A 24,234-nucleotide genomic window follows, 5' to 3' on the forward strand; every position below is an offset into this window, starting at 1 on the left:
GTAGAAACAGCAATAAGGAAATTGCCAGTTAAAACACAGGCGGCACTCAAACAGCAACAGGTTTTTTAAAACATAGTTAAGAATGTGCCCAACTGTCCTTTACCTTTCCCCCTAGTGTGCAAAGCTTACTATCCTTTCCCCACCAGAACAGGGTGGATTTGATTTTGATCAAGGGAAGTAATAATACCACTGTATTCTGCTCTGGTCAGACCTCACCTGGAGTACTGTGTCCAGTTCTGGGCACCACAGTTCAAGAAGGATACTGACAAGCTGGAACGTGTCCAGAGGAGGGCAACCAAAATGGTCAAAGGCCTGGAAACAATCCCTTATGAGGAACCTCTTGGAACTTAGCATTTAAGAGGCAAGAGGTTGATTCTGTGTCTATAAATTTGCAAAGGAACAATGGGATTAAGGTTTCCCCCCTCAGCTCTGTATGTTTATTTTTTAACATTCTTCCTGTGAAGAAAAGGCATGTTATCTCTGTAGACACAAGTCCACACTTTTTTGAGAACTGCAAAAACAAGCATCTGTGATGATATCTTCTCGTTAGAAAAACTGCCCCAAATAATCTTACAAAAACCTCTGGAATAGCAGGACATTGTGAATGGATTAATGGAATTCATTTACCAAAATTTTTAAAATATTGCATATGAAGCCTCATGCTACATAATTAAAAACAAATACTCATTTCCTAATGAATAGCCTTTGGACTATAATGTAACTTAAGTAGAAAATCTTTTTCCTCCAAAAGCATTTTATTTTTTTAAAAAAATCTGATTTAAAATAAAATAATTGATTTAAAATTAAAAAAATCTTTTACACACACACACACACACACACACACACACACACACACACACACAAGTTTTTATCAATGACTCTGCTTTTAAAGGTATGCTGGTAGTGATGAACTTCATGGTGTGTGGGTTTGCACTTTGCAAATGGACAGAGCAATCCAATGCATGTTTGCACACATGCATGCACACTTTTCATTGGGTGGAGGTGTCCCTCTGCCCAGCTCTCCTGGAGTTTCCCCTTCCACCTACAGGATCCACACTGTTGGCAGCCAGTGAAAGCCCTTAAAATGAGACCATTCAATAGGCAGGTTTGGGAGGAGCTAAGCTTCCCTGGAATTAGCTGGACTCTGAGCCAGCCCCACTACTGCCCATGCCCCCCCTCCACCTTGAACCCCCAGCTGCCATGCATGACAGGGCTGCAGATGCTGTGGTAGCTCTGCTGCCCCATAAAGTGCTGCCACTCAGTGGCCAGAGTCTGGATCATTCACTAAATTCTCTGCCATGCCAATTCTGAAATTCAGATCCTGATGGCAGGTCTCAGCAGATGCTAGAACAGGGGATGCTAGAACAGGGGCTGGCAAGGTTTACCTCGCCTGAGCTGGTTCACTCCCGCAGAGATCACTCCATGGGCCGGACCACGCCTGCACAGACGCGATTCCCGGTGTCTGCATCTGCGCAGATGCGGTTTCCGGTGCTGTGGAAGCAAGCCACGCTGCACTGGTTTAGCGCAGCGCGTGGGGACTCACTGAGCAGGTGCCTTGGTTCGGGGGTGGCTCGTGGGCCATTTAAACGACCCCCTTGGGCTGCAGGTTACCGACCCCTGTGCTAGAAACTCCTTTTGAAAGCCTACATGAAGATTTAGATCAAATTGGAGGGTAAAGCACTCTGCTTAATAGCCTTTTGTGAAGCCCTGCAGTATTCTTTTTAAACAGCCTCATCCTATTTCGTGACAAAATATACCATCTTTTTCCATGTATAAGACGCCGTGATGTATAAGACGACCCCAATTTTTTTTAACCCCAATATTATGAAATTAAGTTGCTTAGCTTTGGGGTGGGGTGGGGTGGGGGAGGTCACTTCCGCCAATTGTTCACCCGCCTGCCCACCACTGCCGATTGCACACCTCACCGCAGTCACCGCAGCGGCCAATTGTCTCACCGTCACCAACAGCCCACCCACTTGCCATAGCTGCCAGTCGCCTGCCCGCCTCGCCACAGCCACCAATCGCCTGTCCAATTGCCACAGTGAATCGCCAGCAGGCCCTGCCGTAGCCACCAATCACCCGCTCAATCACCGCTGCCATTTTCCTGCTTGCTGCTGCCATTAATCGCATGTCCCGCCTCTGCATTCACTATCCATGTATAAGACTACACCCAATTTTTGCCCCCCCCTTTTATAGAAAAAAGCACAGTCTTACACACACAAAAAATACAGTATCTGCTTTCACTTTTTTCACTTCCAGTTCAAAAATCGTGTGGGTGGAAAGAGAAGAGTTGTGTTGCAAAGTGAAGAGACTAGGGCTTGTTTATTTGTATAGTGCAGATCTTTTCTTAGCTCTGTGCGTGTTGTTGAAATGAAGTGCTTGGATTTCCTGTGGATTTCTGCTGCTGACACATTGCTTTAAACGAACAAATTTTCTTTCAATCAAAACTCTGAACGTTCATCCGGTAGCAACTTAAAGGTTTCCCTCGTCTTGTGAAAACAGCTTTAATGGAATCCACTCTAGCATAAAGGTCACCTTCTTTTTAATGACTTGCTTTTTACTTTCATACCCTTGGCAATTGATAGAGATTGCGCAGTATGAGACACGGAATGTCTTCAGGTATTGGATTTTTAAACATATGTGCTTTTGAAAGGGAATGTATATTTTTCCCTGGGTGAGGCAGACAGTGGCCATAAATTACTCTGCCTGTTGACCATTCAGGGATGATGATCTGTAAGTGCATTGCTACGTGTTTCATCATGGATAAGTTTTTTGTTTGTTGCAGTATAAGTGTGTGATGAAATGATGGCATTCAACAGTGCAGAAATTATACAGCCTGCTGTGATGTTCAGTCTTATGTCCTTATCTTTCCTGGTCCATAACAGGAGAGAACTCAGGGAGTGCAGTGAGAGTCTTGGCAGGATTGTGACAGGAGTTGGTTGGGCAAGGCCTTCAGGAGGGATACCGTAATTAAAATACAGAAGCAGGAAGGATTTGTAGATAAAGGCATCTGTCACTCAGCCCAACATGGGTGAGAGTCCTTAAAAATGGACTGTGATATACAACCTTTGTCCTTCCCATCAGGGATTCATCAGGTCCATTACTGACCACCAGCCCTGCAACTTTACTCTTGAGGAGACCAGAATGTCCTGCTGTAAGTAGTAAGTTAAGGTTCAGACAGGTTTCGGCCACAGAGCTCCATTTATTTTCAACTTCTTTTTCCGTTTGCCTTCTTCCTTTCCTTATATCCTTAATAAAACCATTCATTCATTCTCTTTATTGAGTTTACATTAATCTTTACATTTATCAAAAGAGAAAGAAACACAATTTGCTCTCAATTTATTTCAAAACCAGTTTTCTCTGCCCGCCCCCTCCAACCCTAAGAGTCAGCAGGACTCATCCAACTTTCTGTGATACTTTACTTCATTAAGGAACAACTCTTAATTTGTAATGGTAATACTGCTGATCAAGGGCAGAGAAAGACAAACATAGGAGACAGCAGCCTTGAGAGGCAGAAGGAGCAGGTAAATTGCTTGGAGCAGGTGACTTATGTCCCCTCCAAGAAACAAAAATGATGAAGATAAGATCCCAGATCACATTGCAGCAATAACTTAATTATAAAAACAGTTGTAGCCATGAAGCAAAAATGTGCAAAACATTCCATGTCTAAAAACAGTTAAATTTGGTCCCAATGCAGTATTTCCACAGCCTTCATTAAAAGCCAAAAGATAAGCGAATCTCAGCAATTTATGGGAATAGTAAAGATCCAACTATCATTACTGGTAATTGTATTAAGATCTTCAGATATGCAATATTTCTGTATTTTTTAAGAAGCATCAGAAATCTCAAAAGAATCTACAGTTTGTGATAGAAAAGCTTTTACTAGGAGACACAGCTTCCATGAGGAACCTGAAATCCAGTTTACATTGGCTCAACATTCCATCATAAAGACTGTGAGAAGGCCAATGCCAATGTGAACAGACTTGTGAGGAGTTGCAATAATTCTCCTTATCTCAGTAGGGTGTCTGAGGTAGGTCTGGAGTGAAAGTCCTACCAGCTACAAGGGACAAGGAAGGGAATGTACTTCTGCCTAAAGTTTTGCTCAGTTGGATCGGGGAACTTTGCTGGTATGAACCTAGATGAGCTTGGGAAATGCAGAGATTTCTTGCCCCTGAGAGTCAGCTGTTTCCCTGGACTGTGATTTGTGCGCTTGTAAAAATCAGCCTTCGGAGGCTTTTTATACAAATGGTAATTAGGATTCAAAACTTGTACGTGCAGCAGGGAACACTTTTTTGGGGAGGGAGGGAATTGTTTATTATCTGTAGGTTCTGCATTGTACATGCAGATATTGGCTTGAAAGTTAACAATTTTGGCTCTGCTCTAGTAAATATGTTGTAAATATACCCTCCTGTGTTAAAGGATCTGCCATAAACCGTGAACATCAAATGTGGCACTGTATTTTGCTTAGAAACCGCACCTTTTTGTCTAGAGTGGTATTCTTCCTTGTGTTTTCCTGTAATCTTTTAGGCTTACCCCAAATCTCTGCCTTCTTTTATGGCAGAACAAACATTCCTCTCTCTGTGTCACCTTTATTGTTTATACTAGTTTTAGAAGTTTTGGCACAAAGAATAAGATGCAATCCAGAAATTAAAGGAATAAGGGTGGGACAGAGACAATGCAAATTAAAAGCATTTGAAGATGACTTGGTGATCTCTGTAGAAGCACCAATAGAGTCAATTCTGAAAGTAGTAGATGAGATAAAAATTTGTTTGGAGAAATAGCAGGTCTTAAAATTAATAAAGATAAAACCAAGCTCCTGGTAAAAAACATGAATGATGAGAGTAAAAATAAATTACAAAATATATCAGGTCTAAAGACTGAAAAGAAGGTTAAGTATTTAGGTGTATGGTTAATAGCAAAGAATATAAATTTATATAAAGATAATTATTTGAAAACCTGGAATTATTAAAAGAAATTTGCAAATATGGCGTAGAATGAAACTTTCGTTGCTGGGCAGAGTGTCGACCATAAAGATGAATAGCAAAGAATATAAATTTATATAAAGATAATTATTTGAAAACCTGGAAATATTAAAAGAAATTTGCAAATATGGCGTAGAATGAAACTTTCGTTGCTGGGCAGAGTGTCGACCATAAAGATGAATGTATTAGCAAGAATGTTATTTTTGTTTCAAGCAATACCGGTGATCGGCAAGACAGATTGCTTCAACAAATGGCAAAAAGATATTTCTAAATATATATGTCAAGGGGGGGGGACCGAGAATAAAATAGAAAATACTGATAGACATGAAAGAGAGAGGAGGTGCCAAATATGAGGTTATACAATGAAGCATCTTGTCTGTGCTGGCTGAAGGAATGGTTAATAAGCATAGGGCTTATTAATTGGCATGCTAAGGTTTCAGAGTGCTGATCCTAAGCAACTTGTGATGAAGCATTAACACCAGCTGACTATCTTCCTTGCTTGGAAGTAGGGTTGCCAGACTCAATAGTGGACAGGACTTCTGTGCATTTAATTGCCCTGCTCTCTTTTGAGTCTGGAAACCTTAAAGAGAAACCAGCAGACCCTTTGCTTGGAAATTAAACAAAGGGTCTGCTGGTTTCTCTTTAAGGTTTCCAGACTCAAAAGAGAGCAGCGCAATTAAAGGCACAGAAGTCCTGTCTGGAAACCCTACGTGGTCTGGAAACCCTACGTGGTCTGAGTCTGGAAACCCTACGTGGAAGAGGGAACTGCATATCTCCTGTTCAGGCCAAATATGTTATACAGTGCTGAGAAATCAAGAAGAATGAACACAAGCTACAGGGAAGTTGGGGGGGGCAGCGCTAGCCTAAGTAATAAAGAAGAGAGAATCAAACTAAATAAATTAATAAATTACCCATAGCTTGTGTTTATTCCTCTTGAGTTCTAATAAAGGAAGAAGAAGGAAGTTGTCTGCAGATTAATGCTCTTGTGTGCCCTTTCATTATGAATAAAGAGCCTTGGTACAAGTGAAGCAGTTAACGTTCTGTGAAGTGTGTCTGAAGACACTCCAGAAAAGTTTCAAGGGACCACTCCTACATTTCTCTAAACTTTAATAGCAGGTACGTGCAAACTGAATAGTGGGGGAAAGGGTAGCACACTGGTTATTTTACATCTTTGGCACTGATGTGTGATTGATTTTATCATGTTTTCATTCCTTGACACTAGAGCCCAGAGTCAATCCTAAACCAATTAGTGCTTGTAGATTTACTAGTTCAGCAACCATCTGTTGGTGTGCATTGATCGCAAGACATTTCTGCCCATCTATGGAATCAGCTGGCAAATTTTAACATTGCTTTTCCCTTTGTGTATCTGATGGTGTGTTTTGAAAACAACTTTGTTGTGTGTCCAAAGGACCACCTGGTTATTTATGCTGCACATTGATCACAGAGATCTTCTGAGGGGGCACTTTTGGTGGTTCCCCCCGAGCCCTAAGGTTGGGTTGGACTTCACTAGGCCCTAAGGGACTCCCTACCAAATAGTAGTTCAGTAGGAACTATGTCTCCCTTCTTTCAGATGTCTTTTGAAAACTATAATGTTTAGGCAAGCCTCTGCAATACTAATTTTCTCTTCTTAAACCATCAGCATATATCAATGCTTTATTGATGTTTCTAACAATGCTTTTATGGGTGCTTTTTAGTGATCTTATTTCTGTACGTTGTATACTGCTTTGATGTATTTTTTTAATGGAAGTTCGGATTATAAATCTGTAAAATAAATAAATCTGTTAGGGATGAAAACAGGATTGGTTGTGTGAGTATGCCTTAAGCATTGGGAGTTGTAGCTCAATAACACCTGGAGACCCAAGGTTGGGAGACGCTGGTCTAGATTATAAAGATGTCTACAACTTGTCCTTTAAGTGGTTGTGTCAATTTATTGCCATGGATCAGCTTTTATTGTTTAGAGCCTCATGAAAGGGAGGGACAAGGAAACCCACATTTAATTGATGTTATCAGGCATATGAAGGGCAGTGATTAATAATGCATGGTCCTGCTTTTGTACGTAGAAAGTACATCAATAAAGTAAATTGTATGAAAAAGTGTGACCTTTTTCAGGATCAAGGGGAGAGCCCGATGAATAATTCAAAGTGCATCTCAACCTGAAAGGTGTAAACCTGATAGTTCTGATAATGCGGTAGTGAATTAGCTGTATAGGTTTGCACTTAACCGCTGTTGTCAGGCTGTTCTCGAAACCAAGAGATAATTTGAACATTATGGAAAATCAAGTTGACGTTAAATAAGTCTGAAAATAAACTGTGTTGGCTTTTTATAAATGTATTTAGCCAACTGGCCCGTCATTTTTTTAAAGCCTGGAATCTCATTACCTTTTATAATTTAGGGGTGATCAATGTGTACATTAAAGCGTCCGGTGCATTTTGTACTGGCATAGCTAGTAAAAAAAAAATCTATACTGCAGATGTAATGGGGGAAAGTCACTATGTAAGTCACAAAGGTGAATGGAAATTGTGACAGGGCAAGTTGCAGAACTTCACCTCTAACTTTCCTGCACATCTTGTAGGAGCCGACCCAGGTCAAAAATCTGGCGCCCTCCAAGTGTTTTAGAATATAACTCCAGTCAACCCCAGCCAACATTACCAATAGTCAGGGATGGTGGATGTTGCAGCCAAAAGCATCTAGAGGGCACCAGATTCTGTAAGTTGTTTAGCGCTGCCTGTATGAGTTGGAATATCCTGAGACATGAGCTTGCAAACATCCCTCTCCCTTTTCCTCCTGTACTGTAGTAGTATGAGAGGAGGACTTAGGCACACAATCCAGAGTTGTTCCATGCAAACCAAAGATCAGGGTTTAGCACAAGCCATCTTTATCATCTTTGTCTTGAAGATTTGAAATTATCCAGAGTTAGCTATAAGCCACAAAATCTGGTTTATACGAAACAAGCCATGATTTGGTGAAAGCAACACTAAAAACTGCTTGGAGGGAAAGGGCACAGACTCAAGTTTTTCTGTAGCTTTTCCCAGTTCATTCACACAACACTAAGCCATGGTTTAGTGCTACAGTATGTGTCAACTAGGCTGCTGTTTAGCTGCCAGCACCATTTTGGTGTGTGTGTTTTTTAGGTTGCAGGACTCTCCTGAAAAATCAGCAGTTGTAGTAGACAGTAGAGAATCTTTCTCTCTTCTCTGCTGCACTGAGCAGGCACTCAGCCAGCCAGCCAGTCTGCAGACCTGCTTCCCACAGAGAGAAAAAATGTCTCATCAAGAAAGAAGAGCGTGCTTAATCTGGTAAGGTCAGGAAGAGAATGGAAGAGACAGGATGAGAAAAGAGGGAGGAGGAAAGTTTTAAAAAATGTTTGGTGAACATAGAGAGGACATCTGTCATGGATGCTTTAGTTGAGATTCATACACCGCACGGGGTTGCAAATAGATGACCCTCTACAATTCTATGATTATGTGAAAGTAGAAATTTATTTCGAAGTTCACAGAATGCATTCATGCTGGCTGTTGTTAACACCACATGAAGTGATTGTAGCATTTAACCTGAACATGTTTGCTACCATGTGTTGATATTAACGGCTGAAAGCTGTGTCAAACATCCCTTTCACAAAGGAGCAATAAAACCCTTAAAAAAATAAGTAATTATGTAACACCTAAGCAGCCTTCATTGTTACGTTTTGCCACTGTAACTCAACTAACTTGATTATTTAAAATCCTTGTGTTCCTTTGTAAGCCTTCAACAATATGTGAAAAATTAAAAGTGTTTTTTGAACACAAAGGCCATTGTTGGTTTCATCACTCCAACCAGCCATATGTGTGCATTGATCGTCTTTAACTGAAAGGATTAAGGAAAGGTTATGCAGTGCAATGTTCAACAATCAAATATTTTTAAAATTTGTTAATCCTGCTTCTTTAATTTGTTAATCCTATCTGAGAATTTAATGAAGCCCGTTCTCCATGGTTATGACATGGATATATGTGCACATAACCAGAAGGCAGGAATTCTCTTAAGTCAAATGTCACATGTGATGTTCAGTGCATCATGAGGATTTGCTTTGGTGGGTGTGCAGGAGGGATGACATGTAAACCTTTGTAGCACCCAAAGCAGATCTTTCTATTATCCTACCAGTGGGGCAGTTTTTCTACAGAGTAATGGAAAGTTTTGTGGGATGCTTAAACCGCAATCCTTGGGAACAAAATACGTGAACACCAAGGGACTGACTCTTCATTAAGGAAGCATAGAACTTGTAAGTTTTAAAAGCAGCTATAACCTTGCACATTTTATGGCTGTGACAAAGAATGATTTGGTCACAATAATAAAACTTTAATTTTGGTTTTGAAGAGAGTTTCTGCTACAGTAAATATGAGAGGCAGTTTTAAGATTCTGAACTTGGGGCATGTCTGCATTGGATTTTTGTTCAGAATTGCTACCAGGATGCTATTTTTTAAGAGCAGCCTTTACCATTCTGGCACTTCCACCATTCCTGTAGTCCTACAACATCTGGAGGTTCCAGATGAAGCCCTGGTGAAGGCTGTCTAAGAGGATATGTTTCAGACAAGAGATTATTTATTTTCTCAAGTCCATCTTATCTGTGCTGCTTATGGGGTTTTCGACACACAAGTTAGTGTGAACATCCCTTTTGAAGAAGGATATTGTCATGTGAAAAATGTGTACAACTCTTTGTGGGTCTTGGTTCTAGTGCACTATGCATAAGTTTATAAATCTCTATTGTGTCAGCCCTTGCCATGTTGTAAACATGGAAAAGTCCCAAATGTGACCTTTTCTCCATGGGAGGGTTGTTCAATCCTTTCTCCAGGTGGACAATTTCCAGAACTATATATTGTTTCAAGTGTAGTTGCGCCATAGATTATACAAAATGGTGCACCGTGTTATTGGCAAATTTATTTCTGAACCCTTTCGCAATGATCCCTAGCATGGATCCTGGTTTGCCACCACCAGCTCAGGCCCTTCAATGTATAGTGAAGTTAGGGATTTAACTAGTAGATATGCCAAGGAATCACTTTTTCTGTAGACATCCGTTTTGCTCCAAAGTCAATGATTTTGTTTATTTGTTCTAACCCCAGCTTGCAACACTTAATGACTTTATAGATTTCATGGAATAAGAACTGGAAGACACCACAAAGGTCATCTAGTCCAACCCCCTGCAATGCATATTTTGAAGAAATCTTTGGGGTGGGAGGGAGTTGGCTTGTTTTTCTTTACAGGCAAGGTGTTCAAAGGTAGGACTTTCACCCAGTTTTTTCTTAAAAAATGCAACCACAATCAGAGTTGCCAGTGAACCTCTCCACATCTTTCTGCACTCAGCTCCTTCTGGACTCATTCCTCTTTCTGTGCCAGGTCACCCTGGAAACAGCACTAGTGCTGATCTGGCACAGGAAGAGCAATGCGACTGGAAGAAAGTCAGAGGGCTGCAGTGATTGAGAGACTTGCCAGCCACTGATCACAACTATTGAGACTTTATTCTTTTGGGGGGGGGGCGGAATTACCCTTAGTGTTCTCATCTGTAAACCCAACTCAATCCCAAAATTCTCGGATTTCTCACATGCCTCCTAACCCTTTGGAGATGCTGTCTTTTTGTCACTGCTCACAAATACTGTACTACAATTCAGTGAGACTAAAAATACCTGCCCGGCACTACAGTTGATTGTCCTTTAACACAGTTTGGAGAGATTCTTTGGGAGCACCTCATAATGTCCATTTTGTTTGGGGTGTCACCCACAGACTTGACCACCTTATTGCTCAGCCTTTGTTGTTCAATGGCCTGTTCATCTCCCTAGCTGGTTTTCTGCTTTTGGTTTATAATTTTATTGCTGTTGTGTCTGTTTCTAACGATGTTCCCCATACTCTACTCCTACTCCACTCCGTGTGTGTGTGTGCGCGTGTGCATGCGTGCGTGCACGGGGAGAGAGAGAGAGAGAGTTTACATTTGAGCAACACTTCATTCTGCCGAACAAAGCTTTCTTGCCTCCAATAGCTTCTTTGTGCTTTATAACCACACTGGCATTGGTTTTGGCTAGGCGCTACCTTTCCTGATCTGTGGTATATATTTTAGCTGATGTTCTATTGTGGTTTTAAATAACCCCCAGTCTTTCCATAGAGATTTGCCTCCCCTGACTTTCTCTTTAAACTTGTTTTTTTGTACTATTCCCATCCATCTTTTTTAGAAACTTCGTTTTGAAATCAAATGTGCTACTTTGGGGCTACTTTCGGAATTGCACTGAAGAATAAATAGAACAATTAATTTTGCTTCTCTGGCTGGACTCTTTTATCTGTAAGCCTCCTTCAAGTGGACTCTGCTCTGCTCAGATACCAGAAAGGAGCAACACTCTTCTGTGAAATGGAGAATCAATCTGACACTGCAGGAAGAACTTGCTCTGCTCTGTAACACACTTAGCATAATTGTTATTCCAGTGTTGCTTTTCATCATTGCACTTCTGAAAAAAAGAGAAAATCTCCAGAAATGCATGCATCTGTTCTGTGCATAGAATTTTATTTGACTGGAAGGCTAATCAATAAAGTTCTATAATTCATTCTTTGTTCCATGTATTCAAAGTCACACTTCACAGACTTCCAAAGCTATGGATAGAGATGGGGAGATGGCAGAGAAAAAAGCCACTTCTAGATTGCCCATATCTTGGAGGTGGGATTCAGTCACATACAGTAGTACCTCGGTTTAAGAAGAATCATGTTTATGAATGATTCGGTTTACGAACTCCACAAAACCAGAAGTAGTGTTTGCGAACTTTACCTCGGTCTACAAACAGAACAGTGGAAGGGCACCAGCGGTGGGAGGCCTCATTAGGGATAGCATGCCTCGGTTTAAGAATGAATTTGGTTTAAGAACGGACTTCAGGAATGGATTAAGTTTGTAAACCGAGTTACCACTGTATTGGCAAATTCAGGCTGCATGCTTAAAGCTGATTTGGAGATCGTGCACAAACTCGCTTCACCAAACAACAGGACTTCATGCAATAAGGAAATTGACAGGAAAAGGCAGTGGGAAGTGTGAGATAACACTTGCTTTGGTGCAAATTCATCTCTCCCTGCTGCCCGCTCACCCCCCCCCCAAATCAGCATGAATGCTCAGTAAGCAAGTTGTCTGGAAGCTCCCCATAAGGGAAACTTGTAATTTAACTGGTGTGTGTGTGTGTGTGTGTGTGTGTGTGTGTGTGTGTGAAACCAGCTTGAAAACAGTTCTGTTGCTAATTCCCATTACGTTACTGGATGGTCCTGAACCCTTCTTGAGTTCCATCCTTTACTGTATGCCTGTTGACACGTGCCCATACTGTACAATGTCAGTCTCACTTCATCCAAGGTAATCTCCTGCACTGATCTCTTGAATTAATTCTCACATTGATGTATCATCTCTCTTTACAGTTGAGTAAAGACCATATTATACAGAATTAAGATGGTATTTTTGGCAGGAACGTTAATGAACCTAATTAGATGGGCCGTGGGCCAATTCTGCTTCTAAAATAAATGAGGTATTCTAATGCACTGGACTTATCATCTTTTCTTTTCTGACCACTCCTATGCCTTGTACATGAAAGGGCATGAACCCTTTTCCTGTGGTGGCAAGAAATTTCTGACTGACTATACTATTTTCAGAGTTTAGGGTATATTCCAGCAAGTTAGAATGCAAAGCTGAGTCAGTGAGGGGTGTGATCTGGTCAGGATATTGACTGCAAGAAAAGTCCCATGGGCAACATGTCAAGCAAAAATCTTAAAAGGAAGATATCCATGCAATGGTTCTTGTACTTATTTCCATGACAATTTATGGCAAAATGTGCAGTAAATGTTAAACTGAAATAAATCATCCTGTGGATTTGGGACCCCCAAATCTGCCTTGCCTCCTTGACCCATGGGCTCCTTCATGAGATGAGAATCAGGCACAACTGTTTATTTAGATATATTTGCCAGACATTCAGAGATGTCCTAATAGTAAATGGCAACATGTGATCTCTACGGGACCGCCTCTCCCGGTATGCCCCACAGAGGACATTAAGGTCCACAAATAATAACATACTGGAGATCCCAAGTCAAAAGGTAATTAGACTGGCCTCGACCAGGACCAGGGCCTTCTCAGTACTAGCCCCGACCTGGTGGAACGCTCTTTCCTCTCAGGAGACTAGGGCCCAGTGGGAGTTGTCATCTTTTCGTACGGTGTGCAAGACAGAGCTGTTCCGCTTGGCCTTTGGACTGACTCCCCTAAGGCTTTATCCCAGTGTTTCCCAACCTTGTGCCTCCAGCTGTTTTCAGACTACAATTCCCATCATTCCTGACCACTGGTCTTGCTAGCTAGGGATGATGGGAGTTGTAGTCCAAAAACAGCTGGAGGCACAAGGTTGGGAAACACTGCTTTATCCTACGGATATTTAAATGAGGTTGCACTTGTAGATTCCTAATTTTAAAATTGAATTTTAACACTGTATTTAATCTGCATTTTAATTGAATTGTTTCTTTTATACTTGCTTTGATATTCTTGTTGTTAGCCGCCCTGAGCCCGGTCTTGACTGGGAAGGGCGGGGTATAAATAAAATTATTACTATTGTTATTATTATTATTATTATTATTATTATTATTATTATTATTATTGCTGAATGGTTTCACTTGCAGGCTTATTTTACTGTAGGATAATTTGTTCCCTGGATGATACTGCTGATCGAGATGATATTGGTGCATGAAATGGTGCTTCCTGACCTAGACAGGCTCCTGTTCGCTTGTGCAATCATGAGACAGCTTCTTGGTCAAAGTACGTCACTTGGGCACTCTCTCTTTCGTGCTATTTGAGTGCGCATGGTGTGAATCAGGGGAATCTGGGTGTCAAGATATGGCTGAAGGAATACCGTGGTACCTTCCTGTACTTTCTGGCGTTCTTGCGACATGAAGTTTCATAGGCAGAATCCTATTTCTTCAGGTGCTTTGTTGGAATGCCAGCCATTTTTTCTTTACTTTAATTAAATTGAATAAGGGAAGGTGAGAAAAAGTAAAAAAAATAATCTCTCCTAAAAAAAAATTTCTGAAGTCGCTAAAATGTGGTGTTTTTTTTATCGTTCTTGGCTGATAACAGATAATCTGTTGCCCATAGGTTTGGGGATTATTATTTTTTTAAAAAAAGAAGACAACATAATGGCTTCCAGCTGCTCATATGTTGATAAATTGGAGGGGAAAGTATGTACCAGGTGAAGAGGGGTGTGTGTGTGTGTGTGTGTGTGTGTGTGAGAGAGAGAGAGAGAGAGAGAGAGAGAGAGAGAGAGAGAGAGAGAGAGAGAAGCAGCAGAAGCTCACGTTTCACTGTTTGATGGGTTACATCTAGGCCAGGCATCCCCAAACTTCGGCCCTGCAGATGTTTTGGACTATAATTCCCATCATCCCTGACCACTGGTCCTGTTAGCTAGGGATCATGGGAATTGTAGGACAAAACATCTGGAGGGCCGCAGTTTAGGGATGCCTGATCTAGGCTCTCCTTATTAAAAAAAACAGAATGCAAGGACACATGATTCTGTTTTACAATGGATATTATCACTGTGTATGAAAACACTCAACTTTAAAAATTTTAAAAAGAAAATATTTTCAATCCTGCATTTTCCTTTTTTAAATTGTGCAATGTGTGTAATTAGTACAATTGCATAAATTATGTGTTCAGTCTTCTTTAAAAAACCCCCACATACTTTGAAACCAAGAATGGCACAAGTTTGCATTTATATTGTCTATATTCTTTATTTTTCACCGCACACAAAATCTGCCCCATCATTCTGAGTATTATCTGGTTGTGTTTTCCTAACAGTAAACAGAGAGTATCTTTGGAGTACCCTTACCTTATTAAATGGCAACCATGCTGACAATGCTATTTATCATTTCCATAAGACCAATTGGTACAGAATTTATGTTAGAATTTTTGGTACACCAGAGATTTGGATCAAGTCATGAGTCTCCTCCTCCTCTAGTTTTTGGGGTTGTAATAACAGCCTTCAGCAATTTGGTACCCTCCAGATGTTTTGGACTAAAACAGGGGAGAGAGAGAGATGGGAGTTGTAGTCTAAAACACCTGGAAGGCACTGGCTGCTTTAGTTGAGATTGAGTGGTATGCAATTGTACAGCAAGCATTTTCTGAAGACTCCTGTTTGACTCATGCTAAGACAAGTGATAGAAATGGAAGACCAACTTTGAGCTTTGAGATTACCAGATATTCAGCTCTTTTAGTAACTAAAGTCTAACTAAGGAAGAGACCAGTGCCGGGTGGTGGTGGTTTAAAAAGGGGGGATTAAAAAGGGAGAGCAATCTAGATGGAGGGTGATCATTCATGAGTTCGGGTCATGACCAGTAATTAATTTGATATGGCTGAAAACTGAAAGCTGATGGAGGGATTACAAAGGAATGTGGCTAGCGAGCTAGTGGCATTTCAATTTGATACAGAAGGGGGGTGGATAGGGAAAGTAAACATAGCAAATGCATGAATGAAAGGTCTTTCTCCCTTTTTTAAATGGAGAAACAGCTAGTGTAGATTTACCTATACTTAAAGAATAGAAAAATCAGAATTTTTCTATTCAAGAAAAGTGGAATTCAAAATTACGAAATAAAATATTCATGTAACAATAAGCTGAAAAGCAGCTATCCACTATATTCAGTTCCCCACCCCTCCGGAAAAAAACAACAACATGAAAGAGGGTATCTCTGTGAGAAATGTACAATTCTGTGTACATCTGCCCAAAACAATTAAATAACTCACAGCCATTACATGGCTATAGAACTGCTTTCATCTTGTCCATTCCCCCCCCCAGCCCCAGCCTCCCATGTTTTTAACTGCCAACAATATCAATCATCTCATTAAGACTGTGAACCTAATTATTGCCAATACGGTAACGTGTGTGTGTGTGTGTGTGTGTGTGTGTGTGTGTGTGTGTGTTTTAAGAATGAAGCAAGGGTGAGGTGAGGAAGAAAACATTTTAAAATATCTGCTTAGAAAACAATGTTTGAAGGTTGAAAGCTAGCTGCTGCTGCAAGAATTCACTGATTCCCCCACTCTCCCATTTTTAGCATTTGCTTATATTTTTGTTTCTGGAAGGCCTTCGTTGAACATCAAATTGCTTTTGCTTACATGCATTTGCTAGTCTTTGAGAAACGATGGTTTCTTAGCATTCTGAGACCATCAGGAATTTTGACCACTCTTTAATCTTTAATCATGGTTTCAGCGTTGCCATTGAGTCCAAGGTTTCTGGGGCAGCAATCAGCAAAGTGTTGTTACAGATGTAAGTTCTGATTTAGTAGCTCCAGGAAAGGGAAAGACCTTTGTATGGACATTTTAAGTGTATAGTTGTCCCAGTGTGCTTGGACTTGTACAGTGTCTGACAGAGCTATGGTCATAGTTACCCCCTGTTGCCCCAGATAGTGAAATTATTATCCTAAAGCTTTCCGACACATTATCTCTCCTTTTAAGTGTAGTTGAATCTGTTTTCTTTAATGTCCCATTGCATGCCCATGAAAGTACCACGTTGTGAGTGTGAATATTATATTGTATGTATTTGCATTCTTCTTTTTCTTCTTCTGCAATCACTCATAGCCGAGTAAGATTGTCTTCCATAAACACAGTTTCAACAATGAGTCCGTAAGTGACTGTGGAGGTCAATTCTGGATCCACACATCCTTCCACAGTGGGGACATTGGTTTCCAGGTGGGAGTTGATCACGGTGTGGATTTGCCAAGAGTGCCTTCCTCTTAGCATGTTTCTCCCTTGCGTCTTGAGTTTGAGTGTCTTCAAAGCCCATGACACCTTTGGTAAAGGCTGTTCTCCAACTGGAGCGCTCGCAGGCCAGTGTTTCCCAGTTGTCAGTGTTTATATAGTACAATGTCTCAGATTTGTTTATCCCCAACAACTGAAGGGCACTGAGTTCATGAAGGCTGTGCTAAAGTATAGCTTTGCATTAAATTCAAGTGTTCCATGCATGTTTTGAAGATCTGCACTGAATATTCCACTGAAATGTTAGTTGATTAACTTCTTCATTTTCAGTCGGGAAAGCTATTATACATGAGTGCAATTAATGAAGGAAAAGGAGAAGGGGGAAATGCACTGATACTATATCTTCTGTTTCATTTTTCAGCGGAACCCCTGCCTCTCATGGACCTGTGCCGAAGATCAATCCGCTTTGCCCTGGGCAGAGAACGCCTGCATGATATAGAAACTCTACCTTTGCCTCAGTCTTTGAAAAATTATTTACAATACCAGTAATATGAATTCTAGACCTCTAAATGGTAGAAATTGTTTACATCAGAATATAAATCTTCGTGGTGGATATTTTGAGTGTTATTTAATTATTATTTTTAAATGTTTCTTTTTCTTTCTTTTTTAAATCAACCGTGGCAGAACATTTTGGAGACTACTAAGGAATGTGAAAACTCTTTGAGTTGGTTTGGATCTTTCAGTGAAATTATTGTTGCCTACACTGTTAGCAGCCTTGTTATTGCAGAATCCAAAGCTTGCTTGTCTTCACAGGTCACATCCAAAGATGAGCTGTATGCTGACTTAGGTCTGGCGCTGGATATGCAGCCCATGAAGATCTAATCCCCAAAAGCAGCCCTAGAGCAAAGGGGGCTAGGAACTCCCTTTGTACAGGTTAAACGTATGCTACCAAAAAACCCCACCAATAAGCTGTTTGGAGGTTTCTGAAAACCAGAATAACAACGTCACAGAGATTTAACTAGTAAGACATGCCAAGGAACCGCGTTTTCTGTAGAAATCTGTTTTGATCCAAAGTACGGTAAGTTCCTTACACATAGAGGTTGCCTGTTGTCATTTGTGAAGGAAAGTGCTCCGGATTGCGCTCTAGATTCCCACAAGCTCTGTAGAAGGGAATTGGGAATCTTTGTGCGCACGGAGCATATGAGCTGCATTGGAACTGCTAGATTGTGGCCTTTACTTTTAGGTGCTCTGCCTTTTCAGAATAACATGCTCTTGGTACCCAACCCACCATATTTTAAATTATGTCATAAAAGAGCTGTGTCTTGGTTTCAAAGGTAGTTGATCTTTTCTGAAGAAAATTGGCTCAATCTGAAAATCAGTTAAGCTAGCACATTTCAGCTGGTTTTTGTTCTGTTGCTTCAGTAGGGTGGAATTTCCTCAAATCAGTGTTTTCTAGCTTAACTTGGTTGCCGATTGGGCTGACAATTCAGTGTTTTCAACAACAAAACACACACACCCTGGCTTTCAAAATATGTCACTTTTTAAGTTGGATTTAAAAAAATCATTTGTACTTCATGAATTCCAAATGCTGGGTTTCTTTTAATATGTATGTGACACAGTATTTTGCATATCTGTTCAAAGCTCTGTACAGAGTGTCCAATTTTAAGTTGTCTCCCCAGGGGGTGGCTTTTTTGTCATCTTCTCCACTGCTTGCAATATGTATCCATTTGTCGGGATCAACTTTTTTTTTTTTAAAGACACTGCTTTCTTTTTTGCATTTCCTACTTTGTTCAAAGTTCTCTGCCTGATCAGTTATCTAGTTTATAACTGGAAGTTGTTGTAAAGGCAGGTTGGCGAATGTGCAGACTGAGCTGCCTTCAGCATATTTTAATGTGAATTTACCGAAGAATGAAGAAAAAGTTTCTAATAAAGTCTACTGTCCAAATTGCGGCTCGTGCGAGTCTCTTTTCCTTCCCCACTCTCAAGTAACTTGTACAGAGTAGAAGCAATACAACTGAGTTGTGCTCACAAACCACCAAGCCAGTACTTTACCTTCCCTACCATTTGTTATTTCTGCAACAATATTTTTCAAACCAATGGAAAAGTCAGAAACAGAATGGTATGCATTATGGATTACCTTGTTTTATAGAAACTGAACCACATCAAAGTTGTCATAGTATACTGGGGCTGTACTGTTTCTACCATACCTACAGTCGTTCCTCCCATCACTTCTGTCCTTCTCAGTTCGATACCTTAGTATTTTATTTCACCCTTTAGCCTGTTTCCCCATGTCAGCCGACACTCTTCACAATGCAGCTCCTACTCCATAGGGTAGGATGGCAGGTGACATACAACAAAGGATGCTGGTTATCTCCCAGATGTCCAGATAGCATTGTTTCCAATTCATATAGCACCACCATCAGGCCAGGAGACAGGATCAGTCTCCTCATCATGCCAAACTGGTCTTGTCACTGAGACAGGAACCAGCTTTTCTGTAGCGTTTCCTCGGAACGCTATATTAAGCCAATCACTTTCCCCATAGTGAGACCTTCTGCCAGCCTTTTCCCACAGGAAGGCCTTCCTTTGATTCCAGTTCCAGTTTGGAGACCTCATCTTCATAAGTTCAGAAAAGTTACCTGCCCTTCAGATTGCTCCTGAAAGTATGTCATTAGATGCTCACAACATTTCTGAGTGGGTTTTTTATTTTATTTAAGAATGCTCCTGTTTTTATATAGTTACAATGTTTAATTATGGATGGTTGTTATGTGTTCTCCCCCCCCCCCAACTTGATTGTAAGACGCCTAGACACTGCCCTGCACAAGGTAATTAGAAAACTGGATATCACCAAATACTTATCTGTGTATGTTAGCCACCTTAGAGTATCGGAGGTAAGCTATAGTCATTGCTTTAACTTGTGTTAATATTTACATGCTGTGAATGATTTGGAGAGCATAAAATGAAGACACCAGTCAACTTCTTTTAAAAACGAAGGTAAGTGGTTAATTTGTGGGGCAAGCAGCAATAAAATGTTTTTTTCCTGCTTTGAAGGAAAACTGCCTAATACTATTTTTGGACTTAAAAGATTTATGCTTTGTCATTATTGTCTTTTGTTTACTGTGTTTCCTATCTATCCATTTTTGTTTAGGTATTCTGTTTTGTACTTTTTCCTCCACAGATGTACTGCTATATGCTTAATGGGCAAGTTAATGGCATTTTTGTGGTATAAATTAATGTACATTATCATTGGATGAAACAAGCCAAATCAATAGCCATCTCTCCTTAAATACTGTCCATTAATTTAATAAGTGCACTGCTGAGATTTGACATTTCCATGGGGTTCGGCTGCCATCCTGCCGTTTGCAAGGAAAGGCAGAGGCCAAGGTAAGAAAGTATGAGCAAACATAGCCGAGATTTGTTTCAGTCTGAGATGAAGTTGAAGAAGTGAAGCCAGAAGTGAAGAACCTGAGGGCCACTCAACCTTCCAGGGGCCAAATGCCAGTGGTGAGGAAGGTACAAAGCAGGGCTGGTGAGGGGTGTGGCTCAGAAGGATGTGTGGCCTTAGGGGAGCCCCAAGAGCAGGCACCCCCAAACTTCAGTCCTCCAGATGTTTTGGACTACAATTCCCATCATCCCTAACCACTGGTCCTGTTAGCTAGGGATCATGGGAGTTGTAGGCCAAAACATCTGGAGGGCTGCAGTTTGGGGATGCCTGCCTAAGAGCATAGAGAAGCCTAGAGGACCACATTTGGCCCAAGATTCCCCATCTCTGGGTCAAGCTACATCATTACAACAAAGAAGGTAGGTTTGATGGAGGGATTTGATGAAAGAGAAGTAGTGCCATGTGCATATTCTGGAAGGCAGTTTCCAAAGAGACCAGATAGCTAAGGGTAGAGCTGGAAAAACAAGAGATTGTGGCAAAGCCCAGAACAGCTTTACATGTTTGTTCTGAGTATGGAAAGGGAGAAGAAGTCCATGCAAGATCTTATCTTAGAATTGTAGAGTTGGAAAGGACCTTGAGAGTCATCTAGTCCAGTCCCTGCAATGCAGGAATCTCAACTAAAGCATCCATGACAGATGACCATCCAACCTCTGCCTAAAACATCCAGGGAAGGAGGGTCCCCCACCTTCCAAGAGAGTCTGCTCAGTGTAGTTAGTTCAGCTAATTCATATAATCCAAGCAGCAGATTTTAGAAAAAAACAACAATATCATGAGAAGAAACAGCAGCAGTAGTGTGCCTCACATAAGCTGCACCCTGTTTCTGTTTAAATGTAATATGCAGATTATTGGTAGCCAATAGGGAACCCATCAGATGTTGGGGTTGTTTGACTATAATTCCCATCAGCCCTAGCCAGGAACAATGGCTCTTGTAGTTCCACAGAATCTGGAAAGCATCACATTGGCCATCCCTGCTATAGATGGATGCAGGTTCAAAATGGAGCCCCAAAGCTATAAAGTTAATATATTAAGTGGTACTTTTAGAAAAGAGTGCAGATGGCATTTATATTTTGAAATTGCTTTTTACTAAGCCTAAATTTCCTAACCTACTCTATCACTGAAACTATTGTTTAGACACATAATTTTCCAGATAGTACATTCTTGTAAACATTAGCATTGACATTTTGCTGTTTATGATGCAGAAGCAAACCACAGATATGTCCTTTCAGCTCATTTGCCTGGATTTCTCAACACAAAAAAACTATTGCTGATGTAAAACCAGCAACAGCGATCGTAGAAGTTGCTAATTATAAGAGTTCCAGTGAATTTTAGATATGGAATTAGATGGTCATAAGCTTTTATGCATACAGTGCTATAAATGCAGTTGAGTAAAATATTAATGGCTGTGCAGACATACCAAGTTGTAGGGAAATTTTAATGTCAGATTAATGAATTTACTTGGGACTCCAGATTGGCTGCACTGCAAAATTGTATAATATTAATAAAAACACTTTAAAAACCGAGCCTTTAAAAGGAATTGGCAGCTAGAATAGATGTTCAGCCTTCTGTTTGTGGCCCTTTGCTTCCCATTCCCAACACCATTTACTTTATTTTTGTACCTATTCATGCAAGGGCACGGCAATCCCCTGAGGAAGATCAACCTTCTACTCCCTTCACTTTAACATATAAAATATATGCATTTTGATCTCTCTTTCCTCTCTCACTCTCATAAGAGTTATCAACCATGCCAGCTTGACTTTTTTTTACATTTTGGCTCCTCTTACCTGATTTGGTTCCCCTCATGTCTGGAGTTAGTTTTCCCCTCCTAAGCTTCTCAATATTACTCACACTCTGTTTCGTCTTCCTCAGTTATCATCTTCTATGTCAAGGGTGGAGAACTGTAGCCATCCAGATGTTGATGGACTACAGCTCCCATCAATCCTGACAATTGGCCATGCTGGCTGAGGCTGATGGGAGTTGGAGTCCAACAGCATATGGAGGGCTACAAGTTCTCCACCATTGCCCTGTGCCCTCTATAGATTTAACCAAATAATTGCAGATCAAATGTGGGTCAGGGACTACCGGCCCCACTCCCCTTTTCACTACCCGCTTTTAGGATTCTCCCCTCCCAAAAAGACTATTTTGGGGTGCTGCAGTCAAATATTGTTTTCAGGATGAGTTGTAGCCCCTCTATGTCTTGTTGCTCCTGGCTGTATGGAAGCAGTTTCAAGTCCCTATGACCTGTCATGTTGCCCCAGAACGTTGGTGGGCCCAATGACAAAAGATTGTTTTGAGATACCATGTGTCCTGGTGGCAAATCAGTATGTCAAGTCCCCAGTCCAGGCAAAGTCCCATGGAGATCCTAGAGCAGCAAAGCTGATGTTCCATCAACATGGGCAATTGAGAATTGAGCAGACACAGCACCTGAGCTCTGCTGCCCTTTTATACTTTGCATGCTGATTGCAGCACCTGGGCTTGACGAGGCAAGTGACCTTCACCTGCTCCAAGCCTACTCCAGTTGAGGAATCACACCCCTTCTCCCAGAGCTAGCAAGCCTCACTTGGCCAGCTAGTGATCTGGACTATGGGCTCTTGCCTGCCACAGCCTCCCTACATCTCAGAGCCCACTGTGTTTGTGGAGACAGGGGCTCCTCTGGCTCGGATTATGGGTCCTGCTGCTCTGGTTCCTGTGCCCTGGCCTCTTCCTGTTGCTATCCTCCATCACCCTGTGAGTATTTCCTTCATTGACCTCTCATTCCCTATTCCTTGCCTGCCCTGGTGTGTTCCAGTCCCGGCTACACCCCTAGCCAGGATCCTCTTCTCCCTGTTGTCCTACTAGTTCATGACACTCTGCAACGTCTGTATGTGACCTCATCATTGTTCCCAAACAGAAGGAGCAGGTTTCAAAGCGCTCCTGACTTCCTATTTCCCTAAGAGTCATTGGGCCCCAAATATTGTTTTGGAGTGTAAGCCCTCTATATTCCTGTCCTTTTATCCCTGATCCTAAGGAATGGGCTTTTGAGTTCATGCCATGCATATGGTCCTTGGGGTGCAGTCCCCACAAACTATAGTCTCTCATTAAAAATTCCCCAGTGTTTTGAGCTACCCTAGAAGTAGCCCTCTCATACCCCAACCAGTAGGAATATGGGACATGAATGTGCCCAGCCCTCTCCCTATAGAAGCAGGCCCTATCATGGTGCTGAGAGAACCATTTTGGTCACATGTCAATGATGGACCTTCTTTGCCTACCAGTACTACTAATCATATACAGTATATGACTGACTGCTTTCCCCAGCCAATAGGAATACATTTCAAAGCCCCATCATTCTGAGGCCTACATTTTTATTGTATCTGTAGGAAATGTACATGTATGGGACAACATTATTCATGTTTGTTGATGCCCACACCTGTGATCACAGTTAAGAACTCAGCATCTGGAACATTACAAGATAGGCCTCTGAATGACAGAGCTTTGAAATGTGCTACATTTGTAATGGTTTCTCAAAAGTAATTGTTGTTGTTGTTGTTTTATATGCCATCCATCTGACTGGGTTGCCCCAACAATATATATATATATATATATATATATATATATATATATATATATATATATATATACCCATTAAAACCAATGTTTTATGCCATGGGTTAAATATTCCAACACATGTTGTTTGGGTGTAATATACAGTACATATGTAGTAGCATGTATGAAGAATAATAAAGGCCCTTTAAAGAAGAACAAGGAAGACTTATGACAGGAAACTGGCACATTTTTTTTTACTTTATCTGGGTATTGGCAGTGAAGCAACTGTATTAATTGCTGTGTTTCAGCTGTGGAGACTTGATACACGCTGAAGTAAATTACATGGCATTATATACCTACTCCCCACCTATTTAGAGATTAAGGGTTTTCCTATGTAGGCTCAATTTGATCAGTTGGGTTGTTCCTTTTTTTTACTGACGTTAAAAGTGTGTCACATTTACAAGAAGTAGCTGCCCAAAGCGGAAAATTTTCTCTAGACAAAAAAAGACTGACAAGCCTATTGTGTTACTATGTCTACGCTGCTAAAAAGAAAAGGGAAGAGTGATCTAATGTGTTTGATGTTTTTA

General features: G+C 41.0%; 1 protein-coding gene across 1 annotated transcript in view; it reads left to right on the forward strand.

Annotated features, from left to right (window-relative positions):
* Positions 1–23,611, forward strand: part of SPSB4 (splA/ryanodine receptor domain and SOCS box containing 4) — a 67,955-nt gene extending 44,344 nt beyond the window's left edge. Inside the window, exon 3 of the mRNA XM_035133462.2 lies at positions 17,111–23,611. Within this exon, the coding sequence (XP_034989353.1) occupies positions 17,111–17,238 (128 nt within the window). The 3' untranslated portion in view covers positions 17,239–23,611. The remainder of the gene's footprint in view (positions 1–17,110) is intronic.
* Positions 23,612–24,234: the final 623 nt, after the last annotated feature.

Source organism: Zootoca vivipara, chromosome 5 (assembly GCF_963506605.1).
Source record: "Zootoca vivipara chromosome 5, rZooViv1.1, whole genome shotgun sequence".
Taxonomy (NCBI): domain Eukaryota; kingdom Metazoa; phylum Chordata; class Lepidosauria; order Squamata; family Lacertidae; genus Zootoca; species Zootoca vivipara.